Source organism: Pseudophryne corroboree, chromosome 5 (genome assembly GCF_028390025.1).
Source record: "Pseudophryne corroboree isolate aPseCor3 chromosome 5, aPseCor3.hap2, whole genome shotgun sequence".
Lineage (NCBI taxonomy): Eukaryota > Metazoa > Chordata > Amphibia > Anura > Myobatrachidae > Pseudophryne > Pseudophryne corroboree.
This window is the reverse complement of record NC_086448.1, coordinates 668675646-668694424: the sequence shown is the minus strand read 5'-3', so window position 1 is coordinate 668694424 and position 18779 is coordinate 668675646. Positions and strand designations below refer to the sequence as shown.

The 18779-nt window shown below is 47.2% G+C and overlaps 1 protein-coding gene across 2 annotated transcripts in view; it reads left to right on the top strand.

Moving 5' to 3' along the window:
- ATP6V1H (ATPase H+ transporting V1 subunit H) overlaps positions 1 to 18779 on the top strand; it is a 254213-nt gene that overhangs the window by 120502 nt on the left and 114932 nt on the right. For both annotated transcript variants that reach the window (XM_063923720.1, XM_063923721.1), the window contains exons 9-10: positions 8796 to 8893; positions 11042 to 11234. In XM_063923720.1, coding sequence (XP_063779790.1) covers positions 8796 to 8893; positions 11042 to 11234 — 291 coding nt within the window. The remainder of the gene's footprint in view (positions 1 to 8795; positions 8894 to 11041; positions 11235 to 18779) is intronic.

Below are 18779 nucleotides of genomic sequence, written 5' to 3'. Positions count from 1 at the left end.
TAATGTGTAAAAAGGGCACGCTGTCTGCCGTAATGTGTAAAAAGGGGACACTGCCTGCCGTAATGTGTAAAAAAGGGGACGCTGTCTGCCGTAATGTGTAAAAAGGGGCACGCTGTCTGCCGTAATGTGTGTAAAAAAGAAAAAAGGTGGACGCTGCCTGCCATAATGTGTAAAAGGGGGCCCGCTGTCTGCCGTAATGTGTAAAAAGGGCACACTGTCTGACGTAATGTGTAAAAAAAAAAAAAAAAAAAAGAGGACACTGCCTGCCGTAGTGTTTAAAAAGGGCACGCTGCCTGCCGTAATGTTTAAAAAGGGCACGCTGTCTGCCGTAATGTGTAAAGAGGGGAATCTGCCCGCCGTAAGGTGTAAAAGGGTCTCTACCTGGTGTAGTGGTGCTACTGTGCGGCGTAATTCGAATAATGGAGACTACTGTGCACCGTTTTATGAATTGGTATTATTTTGTGGCCACGCCCCTATGTATTTTTGCGCGCGCCTATGGCGCTCACTGCCCCTGTTTTGCATGCAGGGGTGGGGCTCCGATGCCGTTTCTTGCACACAGTGCTAAAATGTCTAGTTACGGCACTGTTGTTAGGTATCCATTTCTCTGGCCTTGAGCAGGTCCCCCTCATCAGATCCTCTCCAGGGGTGAGGGGGTGGACTTGGATGGGATGGGGGGGGGGGGCAAAGCATTTTGTCGCACCTGGGCCCACTGCTCGCTAGTTTCGCCACTGGTCATGGCATATGAAACATCTTTGCAAATTGTATTTGTATGAGGAGAGCAGTATTGTGTATGCCAGAGCAGTTCAATTATATTAATACATTGAGATAGAAAGAAAAAGCATTTTATAATGTTTGCAGCAGGAAATTAGCTGCCTCACAGAGGTGGATTCTGTTCCAACCACGGCTGTACTTGTGTATTCTCACCATGTTTGGGTGAGCTTCCTGTGTGTTTATGCCCACAACATACTGGTATATTAATTGACACGTGTAATATGTACTGTTTATGTGTGTGTGAAGGGGCTGCAGCTGTAGAAAATACAAATTGTAAGCTCCCCTGGGGCAGAGACTGATGTAATTAAATATGTAAAACACTGCATTATATGAAGGCCATAAATTAAAAGTTACCTAAAGTTATTAACTGCTGTTTTAATGCATCTGTCATTCATAACTGGGCCATTAAACCAGTGGTTCCCAAACTGGGTGCCGTGGGTTGGTGGTCCATATCAAATTATTTTTGGTAAATGTGGTAGGCAAAATCAGTTTTGGTGGCTGTCCAACATAAAATACGTGGACAAACAAGTGCAAACCTGTCCATCACATAATTTAAAATAAAGATTGTCATGTAAGCACAATTTACTTATTATTTTCGTGAAGTTCTCAGTAAGAAGATTTTAGCCATTATTCAAGAAAGTTTGGGAACAACTGCCTTAAACTGGGTACTCTGTGCCTGTTTTTTTTTTTTTTTTTTTGTCCTGACAATCGTGGCGATTTGTCAGCAAATCGAAAGCCCCAATGTTTTATTTTTTCTTAAAGTAAACTGTTTTCTGCCACACCACACTGAATTTGCATATATCTGCCCATAATGAGGATGACGTAGTCACGGAAATTTGTGGGAAGTATTGTCAGATTATACCGAGTGTCCACACACTGCACAAATATTGGGAGATTAAGGCCCAGATTTCTACTGCAGGGTACACAGGGAATGACATTTGGGTGTAGAGTAGGATTTTGATCCGAGGCACCAACAGGCTAAAAGCTTTGACTGTTCCCAGAATGCATAGCGCCGCCTCCTCTATAACCCCGCCTCCGTGCACAGGAGCTCAGTTTTGTAGTTGGTGCCATGTAGTGCAGGCATACAACAGGGGGATCCTGAGAAGTGCTTTTAAAGTAAAAAATGAAGACTTCAAGGGCTGCAGCAGAGGCACTGTAAGTGTTAGATGTCAGTCAGACATCGGCTGCAGCTCCATCACCTCCCCCAGCGGCGCTGTACACTCCCGCGTCCTGGTTGCCGGGTACCTACAGCGGAGGCTCTGGTTTCTCTCAAGTTAGTCACACACACCACCGCCACTCTCCAGGATCGCGTGGCCGCACTCAGGGAAGGAGGTAAGTGGGTCCATCAGACGGGACCCGCTGGAAATCGCGATCCCGTGCGGCCAATGGGAGGCGGGCCGGCCCGCGCACGCTGGCGTGGACACTGTGGCAGTACAGGGACCTCACTAGACCACTAGGGCAAGGGCACAGGTCTGTTTTGATAAAAAAAAAACGTTTATTATATAGCCCATAGTACCCGGTGGTGAAGTCCAGCAGGGGGATAAGGCTTTGACCTTTAGCCCAGCCCCAGGGCTCCATTTAGAGTAAATGTTATCGCCCTGGAGCTGCATCTCTCTCTCTCTCTCTCCCTCACTCACTCACTCCCTGTCAGCGTTTGGGCGCCATTATAGCAAGCAGAGCTGATCCTGGGACTGTTGGTTTATATCCTCCTGTGTAAAGCCGCCTGCATGTCAGCGCAGTGCATTTTACAAGACTCTTAAGTATTCTACATGTCTGCTGACAGTGTTAGTTAAGAAAGAGTGCATTTAGTCAGGGTTATATAGTACAAGTATCCTGTGATATACATCCAGTCTTTACTGTGCATTGTTATATCTATTGAGTGCATAGCTATACTTAGTACTACTTTGTATTGCTAGTCCAGTGCAGTCATAATTTCTGCATTGTACAGTTTGACTATGTGTGTGTGTGCATATAGCTGCTGTGTGACATCCATTTCGTGTATCTCACTCAGATTGCTATCCCTATATTCTATAACCTGAGAGGGCTAAGTGCGTCAGGTTTATCATTTAATATAGGTATTTCACAAGATATACTCAGGGTGTATTTTTCTCTGAGATTTTTAGTCACCATATACCTCTTGAATTCCCTGTTTGTGCTGTTACACTGCACAGGGGTTTCTTGTGAGGTATTGTGCTGCTGATATTGTACTGGGTTGCCCTGCATTGAGCTTTTGAATATGTCTGCTACAAAGGGCAATGGTGCTGGGGCTGATCCCACATTGTGTGATGCTGCAGACACATTTGAGGAAAATATAGCAGCTGAGGGTTCAGGTTCTGGGGGCTCCTTGCCCCCCAGTGGGATCGTAGCAACGGGGGTTCAAAATGACCCGCCTTGGGCTACTTTCTCCACGCTATTGAATACGCTGGTAACTAGACTAACACCCCCTATGGGCTGTAACACACACTCCGGTTTTTCCCGGAAGGCAAAAAGCCGGACAAACTTTGTCCGGCTTTTTGCCATCCGGGAGAAACCGGCAGAGTCTGTCACACAGGACGGCTTTGAGCCGTGTGTGATGCTGTGCGCATGCGCAGCATCAGACACGGCTTCAGAAAAAACCGTTGTGTGTGAAAGCTCCCCTTCACACACATGGTTTACTGGCTCCAAAGACGGCCCGGCGGCCGCCCGGCCGCCGGACCTTCCAGTGGTGAGACCCGGCAGCCGGGCCGGGGCTGTGCAGTGTGAAGGGACCCTAGCCCTCACACTGTTAACTACAATGCCGGCACGGGAAAAAGCCGTCCGGCTTTTTCCCGGCCGGCAAAAGCCGGGTAGTGTGTTTCAGCACTATGGGACCTCCTGTGCCGGTAGAACCGCTTATGGTCCCTGCGGTTAACCCGCCATGGGCAGATCAACTGTCTGCTCAGTTACAGCAATTGAACCAATCACTGGCTACTCAGAAGTCTAACCCTCGCCCGCCTAAGACCAAGGGGTCCTCTAAGCGGGCCATTACTTCCTCACAATCCACCAATGTCCCAGACAGCTCGTCTGATGAGGATGGCGTTTATACTGACCCCAGAGATTCTGATCCTGATGCTTCTGATGGGGAATCTGTTTCACAGGTGGATGTTCCTGACTTGTTGGAGGCTATCAGGCTCCTTCTTCAAATTACTGATGACCCGGAGCCTGATGCTGCCCCTAAGAAACCGGACAGATTAAACAAGTTTTACCTAATTCTGATCATTTAGTTGACATACATCTGGAGTTCCTGGGAGAATCCAGGAAAGAAATTCACGCCTCACAAAAAGATGCTGGCTCGCTATCCCCACGCTGCGGAGCCAAGTAAAAATTGGGAAACACCTCCGCCAGTAGATTCGTAGGTGGCGCTGCTGGTGGTATCCTCAGCTCTGCCGGTAACTACCGTCATGTCTCTGAAAGAACGACGGATAAGCGTGTGGAGGGTTGTTTAAAGGCGATTTACACCTATGCAGGTGCTGCGCATCGGCCCACCATTGCAGCGACATGGGCTGCACAGGCTATTGAAGCATGGGCTCAGGAGTTGGAAGCTGAGATGTCTTCCAACGCTTATCGTATATTGTCACAGCTTCTCATACAATTAAAGAGGCGGCTTCTGATGCCGGTATTCTGGTGGCCAAGGCTTCTACTACGTCCATTCTGGCTCGCCGGATTCTATGGTTGTGGTCCTGGTCCTGGTCCGTGGATCTGGACTCTAAGAAAACCCTGGAGGTACTCCCTTTTAAGGGAGACCTCCTTTTCGGAGAAGACCTCAACAAGATAGTGGCTGACTTAGCTTCTGCTAAAACAGCTTGTCTACTTAGTACTGCTCCTTCGGTACCGAAGGCTAAGAGTACTTCCTTTCGCTCCTTTCGTCCTTCAGGGAAAGCAAAGGGTCAGTCGTACCCGAAACAGGCTCGCACTTCCAAACCCAATAAGCCCAAACCCAAACGGGCCTGGGCTGCCCGTCAGCCTGCTTCTAAGACTGACAAGCCTGCCACATGACGGGGTGGGCCTCCCTTTGGGGGATCCCAGGGTGGGGGGCCGACTTCTAGGGTATACCCAGGAATGGTTGAAGACCACGTCCGATGCATGGGTATGGGAAGTCGTCACTCGAGGTTACGCCGTATCCTTCAAAAATCGTCCCCCTGATCGATTTTACCTGACAGACGTCCCTTCGGATCAGGTGAAGGCAAAAACTCTTAATTCGGTGGTAGAGTCCCTATTGGATACAGGAGTGGTAGTACAGGTGCCTCTGGCTCAGAGAGGCAAGGGGTACTATTCACCGCTGTTCCTAGTCCCGAAACCGAATGGATCCTCCCGGCCCATTCTCAACCTCAAGTCCTTGAACAAATTTGTGAGGGTCTCCAAGTTTTTTATGGAAACTCTTCGCTCTATTGTTCTGGCATTGGAACTTGGGGATTATATGGTCTCCCTGGACATACAGGATGCTTACCTGCATATTCCCATTGCAATGTCGCATCAGTAATACCTGAGGTTTGCGGTTGGCAACCTCCATTACCAGTTGCGGGCGTTACCTTTTGGTTCGACCACTGCTCCGCGAGTTTTCACCAAGGTCATGGCGGTAATGATGGCTGTGCTCCGCCGTCAAGGGGTCAAGATCCTACTGTACCTGGACGACTTGTTGATCCTGGCAAATTCCCAAGAGATTCTCCTACGTCCTCTAGATTTGACTATCCGGTTTCTGCAAGCCCACGGGTGGCTCATAAACTGGAAGAAATCCTCCCTGGTCTCTGCTCAGAGCATGGTGCACCTGGGAGCGTTGTTGGACACTCACAACCAACGGTTGTTCTTCTCTCAGGAGAAAGTTCTAAAGCTTCAGGACAGCATTCGATGCTTCCTATCTCGTCCGCAAGTGTCAATACATTCGGCAATGCAAGTGCTAGGTCTCATGGTGTCGGCTTTCGACATAGAGTACGCTCAATTCCATTCCCGCCCTCTGCAGAAGTTGATTCTTGCCAAGTGGGACGGCCTGCCTCACCAGATCAGGTCTCAAATGATCTCCTTGTCTCCGGAGGTCTGTCTGTCACTGAGTTGGTGGCTTCAGGACCAACGATTGAGCAGGGGTCGTCCCTTCTGGATCTCCAACTGGGTCCTTATGGCGACGGACGCCAGTCTGAGAGGTTGGGGATCGGTGTTGGAGCAACACTCCCTTCAGGGTCGGTGGACCAAGGAGGAATCTCTCCTCCCGATAAACATTCTGGAATTGCGGGCGGTGCTCAACTCATTTAACTTGGCCCAGCATTTAATACAGAACAGACCTGTTCAAGTACAGTTGGACAACGCCACTATGGTGGCATACATCAATCATCAAGGCGGCACTCAAAGCCGCATGGCAATGAGAGGAGTATCATGGATTCTTCAGTGGGCGGAACGCCATCTGCCAGCCATATCGGCAGTATTCATTCCGGGGGTCCTAAACTGGGAAGCGGACTTTCTCAGTCGTCAGGACGTACACGCTGGAGAGTGGAGCCTCCATCCAGAAGTGTTTCAACTCCTCGTGGACAGGCAGGGCCTTCCAGATGTGGACCTGATGGCGTCTCGACATAATCACAAGGTTCCGGTCTTCGGAGCAAGGACAAGGGTTCTTCAAGCAGCGTTCGTGGACGCACTGGCAATTCCATGGAACTTTCAGCTGCCATACGTGTTCCCTCCGGTGTCACTCCTGCCCAGGATTATAAGGAAGTTCAAGCAAGAAGGAGGACTCCTGCTTCTGGTCGCTCCCGCGTGGCCCAGACTGCATTGGTTCTCAGATCTTCAGGGTCTATCGATAGAGCGTCCGCTTCTACTTCCACAGTGCCCAGATCTCCTTGTTCAGGGTCCCTGTGTATATCAGGATTTAGCCCGGTTGGCTTTGACGGTGTGGCTCTTGAAGCTTCCGTCTTGAGGGCCAAGGGATTTTCTGAGGCGGTCATTCAAACCATGTTGAAGGCCCGGAAACCGGCTTCTGCTCGGATTTACAATAGGGTCTGGAATTCTGACTTTGCTTGGTGCGCATCTAACATTCATAATGCTTACAAGTTTAGTACAGCCAAACTTTTGGCCCTTCTACAACAGGGCCTGGACTTGGGCCTTCGTCTGGACTCCATCAAAGTTCATATTTCTGCTTTGTCGGTTTGGTTCCAGAGAAAAATTGCGACATTACCTGATGTACATACGTTGACTCGGGGTGTGTTGCGGATTCCACTTCCCTATGTCCCGCCTGTGGCCCCTTGGGACTTGTTGGTGGTTTTGGAGGCGTTGCATGGGTCTCCGTTTGAGCCTCTTGAATCTGCAGACCTTAAGTGGCTTTCTCTTAAGGTATTGTTTCTGCTGGCTATTGCCTCTGCTAGGCGGGTGTCGGATTTGGTAGCATTGTCTTGTAGGTCACCATATCTGATTTTTCACCGTGATCGGGCGGTTCTTAGAACACGTCCCGGGTATTTACCTAAGGTGGTGTCTTCTTTCCACCTTAATCAGGAGATTGTGGTTCCGGCCTTTGCCTCTCCTGAATTGTCTTCCAAAGACGGTCTTTGGATGTGGTACGGGCTCTCCGTATCTATGTGAAGAGAACTGCCTCCATCAGGAAGTCTGATTCTCTCTTTGTTCTGTTTTGGTTTTCACAAACGGGGCTGGCCTGCTCACAAGCAGACCCTGGCCAGATGGATTAGAATGGTGATTGCATATGCTTATGTACAGGCTGGCCTTCCAGCTCCTGCTACCATCAAGGCCCATTCTACTCGGTCGGTTGGACCTTCTTGGGCGGTCCGCCGTGGTGCGACCCTTGAACAATTGTGCAAGGCGGCTACGTGGTCCTCAGTGAACACGTTCATAAGGTTCTATGCCTTCGATACTTCCGCCTCCCATGATGCTTCCTTCGGACGCCGGGTTCTTGTGCCCGCTACAGTGCATCCCCTCCCGTAAGGAACTGCTTTAGGACATCCCCAATGTCATTCCCTGTGGAGCCCAGTGTACCCCGCAGCAGGAAACGAGATTTATGGTAAGAACTTACCGTTGTTAAATCTCTTTCTGCGAGGTACACTGGGCTCCACAGGGCGCCCACCCTGACGCACTTAGCTTCTTTGGGTTGGTATGGCATTAGCCGCTGACACTTTTTCTCCTGTCGTGAGAGTGTGGTGTATGTGGCTACTAACAGTTGTCGTCTCTTTTGCCTGCTACTGCATTGGACTGGTTAACAAAAACTGAGCTCCTGTGCCATGAAGGTGGGGTTATAGAGGAGGCGGCGTTCTGCATTCTGGGAACAGTCAAAGCTTTAAGCCTGTTGGTGCCTCGGATCAAGATCCTACTCTACACCCCAATGTCATTCCCTGTGGAGCCCAGTGTACCTTGCAGAAAGAGATTTAACAACGGTAAGTTCTTACCATAAATCTCGTTTTTCTGTCTTGGCCGACAGATCTGATAATCAAAGGAGTGGTGTTTGTGGGAATTATATTTCCGATTTATTGGTGAAACTCTGAAGCGACCATTCATACACACTGTTCAATAAAACTATCCGAGCACCCAATTAATGGCAAATTTGTACAATTATTGTATAGTGCGTACCTACAGTAGCTCAAGACCACGCAGAAGGACTTCTGTGGAGCAACATTACCAATAAGTAGCCACTTGTTTAGGTACAACATTACCACAGAGAGTGGCTCTCTCACATCATGGACTTTTGAAACTTACTTAAAAATTGCAGTTAAGTGTATTAACATTTCCCTTCAAATTATGCTGTAATGTTTCAATAATGAGCCATCAGTTTATCTATCTAGTTAGCTCTGTGCTCACTGACAGCCACAGAAGTTTGCTTATGTGATTGAACACACTGTTCTGCTAGACCTATTAACTGCGCCATAAAACTCTCCCCACTGCTGTACCATTATAAACATTTTGTTTCTCTCTAAATGATAATCATTGCAAGTACAATTTGTTCTTTTTTTTTGTTGTTGCTGCAGGGCCTAAAATCTTCCTTCTGTTTTTAATCCTAATTTCTGCCGTTCTTCCACCTGTAGAGTTCCCAGTATGTACAATGTGTCGCTGGATGCCTTCAGCTGATGCTTAGGGTTAATGAGTATCGCTTCGCGTGGGTGGAAACAGATGGTGTCAACTGGTAAGGCTCTTTACAGAGCATAATGATAAATGCTTAGAAGCTTCTAAAAGACAATTGCTGTCACCATGGAATTTACTGCATACTGTGTATAACAATAATGTGATTTATTGAAAGATGAGGTTCTCAACAGTATAGTAAGCACGCATGCTTTGGATAAGCCATAAACTTTTGAGGTGTAGGCGTGAGCTGTACAGGAAATTCAGTGCTTATATCTACCGATATGGCCGGTAAATGCCTATTTAGTGAGGCATATCATAAAGGTAACTATGGGAAATGTGTCCTGGTTTTAAACTGATATATTTGTGCCAACCTGATAAACGCTCCGATCCGATGGAGCGATTATCAGATCAGTGTGTACTTTCTTTTGATCTCTCTAGCGGGGTCTTGAACGATATGTTCGACCCGACCTCCCAGTCTGACCATTGCAAGAGCGTGTGAAGCTGTTTATTGGATAATGCTCCTGCGTACACTACAGTTATTGTGCGGATTGGCAAAATGATCAGTTGATTGGCTGGATAATTGGATCGTGTGTACTCGGCTTGATTTATTTTTAAGATATACATTTTCCTCCTCCATGGTATCCTACACAATGGTGTATATCCAGCCCTGCTCCAGAGTAGGGCCAATACAAGGATGGTATATGAAACCACACCTCCATGCATCCTGTGTATTCTTCCCTATTCTTTCAACTTACAATTAGGCCATACCATTTGGTTTAGCAGTTTGGGGCCTTACTGCGGCTGTGCATCTGCCAGGAGTAGCTGAGCATAGATAATTGCTCTTTTGCTGACATCTTTTCCTATTGGAATTAATAACCAGGGCTAGGTGACAGGATTGGCCTTGTGATGGAGCAGTTCCTGTTCTGGAAACTCCATTCTCTGATCTTTCACTGCTACAAAATTTACACTGTTCACCTTTAAGACCAGTGCATTATGGTGTCATGATGTCACACAAATGTGCAGGTAATCCTGGTCATTTTTTTTGATCACCAAAAGGTGCATCTTAGTGCCACGTCTGATGGTATTCCTACTGAGATGCCCATCGCGTACGCATTAAGGCACGTTTTCCCCATCTGAAACTGACCTTCATTGTGAGCGCTTCTGCATCTTTAGACACAGCCACGGTCAGCAACATTCCTGTGACACTTCCGCATCTTGCAAGCCACCCCCTGTTTCCGTCCAGCAACTGCCACGAAATTCAATTTCCCTGCATCCAAATCCATTCTGCATCTCCGAACAGTAACCATCAGGACACACGCGCTTGCGCAGTCATCAACCAGTTGTGTCTAACATCGTCTCTGTGTCCAGCTCTGGTATGGGATACATTGAAGAATGGAAGGGGGATGGGAAAGCTATATTGTGCAGTTGGTGCAGCTTTGAGGCTTGCAGTGGCATCTGTTGGTCAGTGACCTAGAAAAATGTGTACAAGATGGTATCTGAATAAGTGGGCTCCTCATATGTGCACAATATGTGCAAATTGTCCCAGAATACATTTGTGCAGCCTGCTTGGATGCAGTCAGTGTCCTGAATTATAGCATGCTGTGTGACGGTCAGCAGGCCATTATGGCTACCTTCCTGCATTGCGGGTGCCCAATGTAAACATAAGCTTGCATTGTTTCCCTTTAAAGGCGAATATATTTTTGGCCAGAAGTTGTATGTTAGATTTTCTAACCCCCCCCCCCAAGGTTGCAGATCTAACCAACTGTCCAAGGGAAGACCCAGCAACATGCTCTCAGATGAACAGGTAGTGGAAGCCCACACAGAGACTTCAGAGAGGCAAGTCTCTATAGACTAGGCAGAGGTTGTAGCAAACATCAGTTAGGTGCTAGCAAAATGAAAGGAAATTCCTTTAAACTGGAGGTAACACCAGTAGCCATCTAGCATACTTAACCTTTTGATGAACGCTGTGACTTCACAGATCAAAAAATGCTCATATCACTGGGTATAATTATTTATGTATGTGCATCTTATTTTATTAACTGGATTACAGCAGCTGATGTACTGACACAATACGCAGCAATACCTGCTTCACTGACCGAATACGGAGCATACAAAGGGAACAACCCACCTGTGTACTAGTGATGACTGTAGGAGTCCCCTGTAATGCACACACTTTTGTGGTACTAATTATAGTTTTGCTCTTTTTCAGCATTATGTCTGTATTAAGTAACAAATGTGGATTCCAACTCCAATATCAAATGATCTTCTCAATCTGGCTGCTTGCATTCAGCCCACAAATGTGTGAATACCTGCGACGATACAACATTGTGCCAGTATTGTCCGACATTCTTCAGGAGTCTGTCAAAGAGAAAGTGACGAGGATTATCCTAGCAGCTTTCAAGGTAAATCATTCCCTATAATGATGTACTTTGTTAGTTTATAGGTTTCTTAATAAGTCTGTATAAATGTTGTTTCTTTTGTTTAGTCTAGTTACATGCCTCCAAGGTAACAATTTTCACTGTGTGTGTAGCGGAGAGTGAAAGTGAAGGATCTACGTCTCATTTCTTGTTTAAAGATAACTCCAGCAGGAATGGGTTTAAGTAATGGATAAAAAAAAAAACACTTTTTAAAATTGTAATATTTAAATTTAGGGTAACACATCTTTTATTTTATTTTTTTGCAAATAGCAGAAGATATAGTGATGAATACAATAATTGCTTTATATGTGCTAATAATCATACTGTCTCTCTAAGCTCTAAGGTAACTTTTTATTTAAAATGAAGACCTAACGTAGATGACTTATATATTCTATGCCATTCTGTACCTCACAAGTAGTAGTGTTGGAGTAGTGTACACAAGCATATTTTAATGTAAGCTTCATAATGGCTATTGGAGATCACAAGTCTTCCCATGGATTAAGGAAGTACAACTGTGGTGGCATGTTAACCCTCCAGTATCTTACAGGGATCTGGTCTCTAAGTCGACAGTAACTAGGTCGTCAGGGTGTCAAGGTTGACATGTTCTAGGTCGACATGAGTTTTTCAATTTTTTTCCCTTTTTTTTTTTTTAACTTTTTCATACTTAACGATCCACACGGACTAGGGTTGGGAACGGTAACCTGTGCCGAGCGCAGCGAGGCACCTTGCCTGAAGCCATGCGAGGGGACACGGTGCACTAATTGGGCTTCTCGGTCACTGTACGGAGAAAACAACACCAAAAAACATTAAAAACTCATGTCAACCTTTTGACCTGTCGACCTAGAACATGTCGACCTAGCATCCCTGTCAACCTAGTTACTGTCGACCAATAGTGGTCGACCTAGACACTGTCGACCCTATGAACCACACCCTATCTTATATGCCTGCTTTTAGCCTTAGGTAAAGGGAATACAGGTGGCAGACTGAGAGGGGCGAGGGCGTTTGGGGGGTATTACAGTGAACCACAATTTCTCTTACGTCCTAGAGGATGCTGGGGACTCCGTAAGGACCATGGGGTATAGACGGGCTCCGCAGGAGACATGGGCACTCAAGACTTTAGAATGGGTGTGCACTGGCTCCTCCCTCTATGCCCCTCCTCCAGACCTCAGTTAGAGAAACTGTGCCCAGAGGAGACTGGGTGCACTGCAGGGGAGCTCTACTGAGTTTCTCTGAAAAATACTTTTTGTTAGGTTTTTTATTTTCAGGGAGCACTGCTGGCAACAGGCTCCCTGCATCGTGGGACTGAGGGGAGAGAAGCAGACCTACTTAAATGATAAGCTCTGCTTCTTAGCCTACTGGACACCATTAGCTCCAGAGGGTCGGAACGCAGGTGAGTATTAAGAAGAAAGAAGACTTCAAAGGCGGCAGAAGACTTCAGATCTTCACTGAGGTAACGCTGCTTGCCATTGCTCCCACACATACACACACAGCGGGCACTGTAAGGGTGCAGGGCGCAGGGGGGGCACCCTGGGCAGCAATATTAACCTCAAGGGACACTGGCAGATGGATTATATACTGCAGAGGCGGTATATTAAAAAAACCCCGCCAGTATAAATAATTTGAGCGGGACCGAAGCCCGCCGCTGAGGGGGTGGGGCTTGATCCTCCAGCACTAACCAGCGCCATTTTCTCCACAGCACACTGCAGAGAAGCTGGCTCCCCGGACTCTCCCCTGCTGAACACGGTTACAGAGGGCTAAACAGAGGAGGGGAGGGGGGCACATAAATTGGCGCAGTGAGTGTAATTGTATATATATTTCTATAAAAGCGCTGTACTAGCTGGGATTTTATTCCAGTGTCCAGTGGCGCTGGTTGTGGGCTGGCATACTCTCTCTCTGTCTCTCCAAAGGGCCTTATTGGGGACTATTTCCATATAGATATATCCCTGAGTGTGTGGGGGTGTCGGTACGTGTGTGTCGGCATGTCTGAAGTGGATGGCTCATCTAGGGAGGAGGTGGAGCAGATGATTGCGGTGTCTCCGTCGGCACCGCCGACACCTGATTGGTTGGATATGTGGAATGTTTTAAATGCAAATATGTCTTTATTACATAAGAGATTGGACAAAGCAGAGTCCAGGGATAAAACAGGGAGTCAATCCATGGCTTTGACTGTGTCACAGGGCCCTTCTGGGTCTCAGAAACGTCCACTGTCCCAAGTAGCAGACACTGATACCGACACGGATTCTGACTCCAATGTCGACTACGATGATGCGAGGTTACACCCAAGGGTGGCCAAAAGTATTCATTATATGATTATTGCAATAAAAGATGTTTTGCATATCACAGATGACCCCTCTGTCCCTGACACGAGGGTATGCATGTTTAAGGAAAAGAAACCTGAGATAACACTTCCCCCATCTCATGAGCTGAATGAGTTATTTGAAAAAGCTTGGGAAACTCCAGACAAGAAACTACAGATTCCCAAGAGAATTCTTATGGCGTATCCTTTCCCGGCACAGGACAGTTTACGGTGGGAATCCTCACCCAAGGTGGACAAGGCTTTAACGTGCTTGTCCAAAAAGGTGGCGCTACCATCCCCGGACACGGCAGCCCTCAAGGATCCTGCTGATCGCAGACAGGAGACTACCTTAAAATCAATTTATACACATACGGGTGCCTTGCTCAGACCGGCAATAGCGTTGGCTTGGGTTTGTAGCGCTGTAGCAGCTTGGGTAGATACCTTGCCAGCTGACATTGATACCCTAGATAGGGATACCATTTTATTGACCTTAGCTCACATTAGAGACGCAGTCTTATATATGAGAGACGCTCAGAGAGACGTTGGGCTGCTAGGTTCGAGAGCCAACGCCATGGCGATTTCTGCTAGGCGAGCCCTGTGGACCCGCCAATGGACGGGTGATGCCGACTCAAAGAGGCATATGGAAGTTTTGCCTTACAAGGGTGAGGTTTTATTTGGGGAAGGTCTCGCGGTCCTGGTTTCCACAGCTACCGCTGGTAAATCTACTTTTTTGCCTTATGTTCCCCCACAGCAAAAGAAAACACCACAATATCAGATGCAGTCCTTACGGTCGCATAAGTCTAGAAGAGGTCAGGGCTCTTCCTTCCTCGCCAGAGGTAAGGGTAGAGGGAAAAGAATGCCTGCTACAGCTAGTTCCCAGGAGCAGAAGTCCTCCCCGGCTTCTACTAAATCCACCGCATGACGCTGGGGCTCCTCTGAGGGAGTCCGCGCCGGTGGGGGCACGTCTTCGACTCTTCAGCCACGTCTGGGTTCAGTCAGACGTGGATCCTTGGGCAATGAAAATTGTATCCCAAGGCTACAAGCTGGAAATCGAAGACGTGCCTCCTCGCCGGTTTTTCAAATCGACTTTACTAGCTTCTTCCCCAGAAAGGGAGATAGTTTTAGCGGCAATCCAAAAACTGTGTCAACAACAAGTGGTGGTCGAGGTTCCCCTAGTTCAACAGGGGAAGGGATACTATTCAACCCTATTTGTGGTCCCGAAACCGGATGGCTCGGTCAGACCCATTCTAAATTTAAAGTCCCTAAACCTGTACTTGAAAAAGTTCAAATTCAAGATGGAATCTCTCTGGGCAGTTATCTCCAGCCTGGAAGGGGGGGATTTTATGGTGTCACTAGACATAAAGGATGCATGCCTTCATGTCCCCATATATCCCCCTCATCAGGCGTACCTGAGATTCGCTGTACAGGACTGTCATTACCAGTTTCAGACGTTACCGTTTGGGCTTTCCACGGCCCAGAGGATTTTCACCAAGGTAATGGCGGAAATGATGGTGCTCCTGCGCAGGCAGGGAGTCACAATTATCCCGTACTTGGACGATCTCCTGATAAAAGCGAGATCGAGAGATCAGTTGCTGAAAAGCGTGTCGTTCTCCCTGAGAGTGCTGCAGCAACATGGCTGTATTCTAAATCTACCAAAGTCACAGTTGGTTCCAACGACTCGGCTATCTTTCTTAGGCATGATTCTGGACACGGAACAAAAGAGGGTTTTTCTCCCGATGGAAAAAGCCCAGGAACTCCAGAACATGGTCAGAGACCTGTTAAAACCGAAAAGAGTGTCAGTCCATCAATGCACTCGAGTACTGGGAAAAATGGTGGCAACCTACGAGGCCATCCCCTTCGGCAGGTTTCATGCGAGCACATTTCAGTGGGACCTTCTGGACAAGTGGTCCGGGTCCCATCTTCAAATTCATCAGAAAATAAGCCTGTTCTCCAGGGCCAGGGTGTCTCTCCTGTGGTGGCTGCAAAGTGCTCATCTTCTAGAGGGTCGCAGGTTCGGCATTCAAGGCTGGGTTCTGGTGACCACGGACGCGAGCCTCCGAGGATGGGGAGCAGTCACACATGGAAGAAATTTTCAGGGAACATGGTCCAGCCAGGAGGCTTGTCTACACATCAACATACTGGAATTAAGGGCCATATACAACGGCTTACGACAAGCGGAGAATCTTCTTCGCAAACTACCGGTTCTGATTCAATCAGAAAACGTCACAGCCGTGGCTCATCTAAACCGCCAAGACAGGACAAAGAGCAGAGTGGCAATGGCGGAAGCCACACTGATTCTGCGCTGGGCGGAAAATCACGTAAGCGCTCTGTCAGCAGTCTTCATTCCGGGAGTGGACAACTGGGAAGCAGACTTCCTCAGCAGACACGATCTCCATCCAGGAGAGTGGGGACTTCATCAAGAAGTTTTTGCAGAGATAACAAGTCTTTGGGGACTTCCTCATATAGACATGATGGCGTCACGCCTCAACAAGAAGCTTCGGAGGTATTGTGCCAGGTCAAGGGACCCTCAGGCAGTAGCGGTAGATGCCCTGGTGACACCATGGGTGTTTCAGTCGGTCTATGTATTCCCTCCTCTTCCTCTCATCTCCAAAATATTGAGAATCATAAGAAGAAAAAGAGTGCAGACAATACTCATTGTTCCAGATTGGCCTCGAAGGGCCTGGTATTCAGATCTTCAGGAGATGCTCACAGAAGATCCATGGCCTCTTCCTCTCAGGGAGGACCTGTTACAGCAGGTGCCCTGCGTGTTTCAAGACTTGTTAATTCAGTGGGAGTGGAAGAACCCACATCTCACCAAAAGAAAAGAAATTCCTTTGTTTGGAGCACTCTTTTAAACATTCAATGTGAATTGAAATGAGAAATTGAATAAATTAATACTTAACTTTTATTATTCCTTACTTAACTAAAATTTAAGAGGGATTGGTATATGTATCTCAAATTATTGTATCCCTATATAAACAGTGGTAGAATATAAAATAGGAGCAAAAACAATGGTAGAATATATATTGATGTGATTGCTCAAATAGTAAAATAACAGTGATAGTAATCTATCCGACCATTCAGACAGACAGCAGTGGTGATATTTGTATACTCTTGTAAAGTCAGAGGATTCATGACCATTGAGATATCACCAATAAGTTCAGACTAATAATGTGCGTCTGAGTTTCATCAAGCGGTGTAACTATTTCTATATGAATTCATTAGATCAGCTAATCCCCCGACCTCAATCAAAATTGTACACAAGGACTGATCCTTTATCATGTAGCAAAAAAATATATTATCCATATCTAGTGTTTTAACATATGTTGTATCACAATTGTATGGAGCAGATATAAATGCATAAATAGCCACCTTGTATTGGGGCTAACTTCCAATCACTAAGTCACACAATCATATGAGTCAATAGACATACAGTAACATTCAAAATCGACAGAGTATGCATTGCAAATCCTGTAATTTGTTCAAAAATTAATCCAAGATCTGGAAGTACATTGCTACATAAACAGTAGATGTGTTGTGTACCAAATGTGGAGGGGAGGGGGGAGAGAGAGAGACAAAAGGATAGACACTCTAGTCAAATAATCCCATCTGCTGTCCGACCTCATCCAAGAGCGGAGGAAAGATGAGAGTAGGACCGTCAACTGTGCCGTAGAAATAAGAAAACAGGCACTCTGGCTAAAAGCCCCGTCGTGGTGTTAGGTAGGCCCTGATGCTAATAAGCCTTGCAGGGTCTAAATGCGCCACTTGAGCCCGAGCCAGGGGCCGAAATATACTCTCAACAAAGATTTATGACTAATAAAATCAATACATCTGTTTTATATCAAAGTTTAGGATATAGAAATCCTATTTGGTATCTCTAATATAGATATAGGCACCTTGGTTGCACCTTGCCAATTGCCATATTTTTCAGAAACGATGTGTACCTATGAAGAAGAATTATTCTGGTAGAGATATACCTATATATAGACCAAAAAAGGATAGTAGGCACTCCTAGTTCACTATTCCCATCTGCTGTCTGGCCTCATCAATTAGAGCGGAGGACAGATGAGAGTGGGATCGTGGGCTGTGCCACGAATTGGGAGAGAAGCGGAGGGTACCTTGAAAACCCGTAGGTGGTGTTAGGCGGGCCCTGATGCTAATGAGCCTTGCAGGGTCCGGATGCGCCACCGGGTATCAACTGTCCGTCCGTGAAAAAAAGGCAGGGAGAGAGGACAGGGGTTGTAAAGAGTGCCAGATCGTTGTCTCAAGTGTGACTCACTATACCTCACCGCCGGTGGCGGCGGTCCGTAGATCCCAGCCGCTAGGTCATTGAAAGCTGCTGCTGCTGCTGGTAATGGTTTTCCCCGCTGCCGGCTTACGGTCAGTGATTTTACACCGCTTGATAGCTGAACGCTGCTGCCGCTGATCACGGCTCCCCCTGCAGTGAGGAGACCGTGTGTGAGGCCGTAATTAGTAGGACGTACGTTTCACCACCTGGGCTTGCTCACCTAGCAGCGTTCAGCTATCAAGCGGTGTAAAATCACTGACCGTAAGCCGGCAGCGGGGAAAACCATTACCAGCAGCAGCTTTCAATGACCTAGCGGCTGGGATCTACGGACCGCCGCCACCGGCGGTGAGGTATAGTGAGTCACACTTGAGACAACGATCTGGCACTCTTTACAACCCCTGTCCTCTCTCCCTGCCTTTTTTTCACGGACGGACAGTTGATACCCGGTGGCGCATCCGGACCCTGCAAGGCTCATTAGCATCAGGGCCCGCCTAACACCACCTACGGGTTTTCAAGGTACCCTCCGCTTCTCTCCCAATTCGTGGCACAGCCCACGATCCCACTCTCATCTGTCCTCCGCTCTAATTGATGAGGCCAGACAGCAGATGGGAATAGTGAACTAGGAGTGCCTACTATCCTTTTTTGGTCTATATATAGGTATATCTCTACCAGAATAATTCTTCTTCATAGGTACACATCGTTTCTGAAAAATATGGCAATTGGCAAGGTGCAACCAAGGTGCCTATATCTATATTAGAGATACCAAATAGGATTTCTATATCCTAAACTTTGATATAAAACAGATGTATTGATTTTATTAGTCATAAATCTTTGTTGAGAGTATATTTCGGCCCCTGGCTCGGGCTCAAGTGGCGCATTTAGACCCTGCAAGGCTTATTAGCATCAGGGCCTACCTAACACCACGACGGGGCTTTTAGCCAGAGTG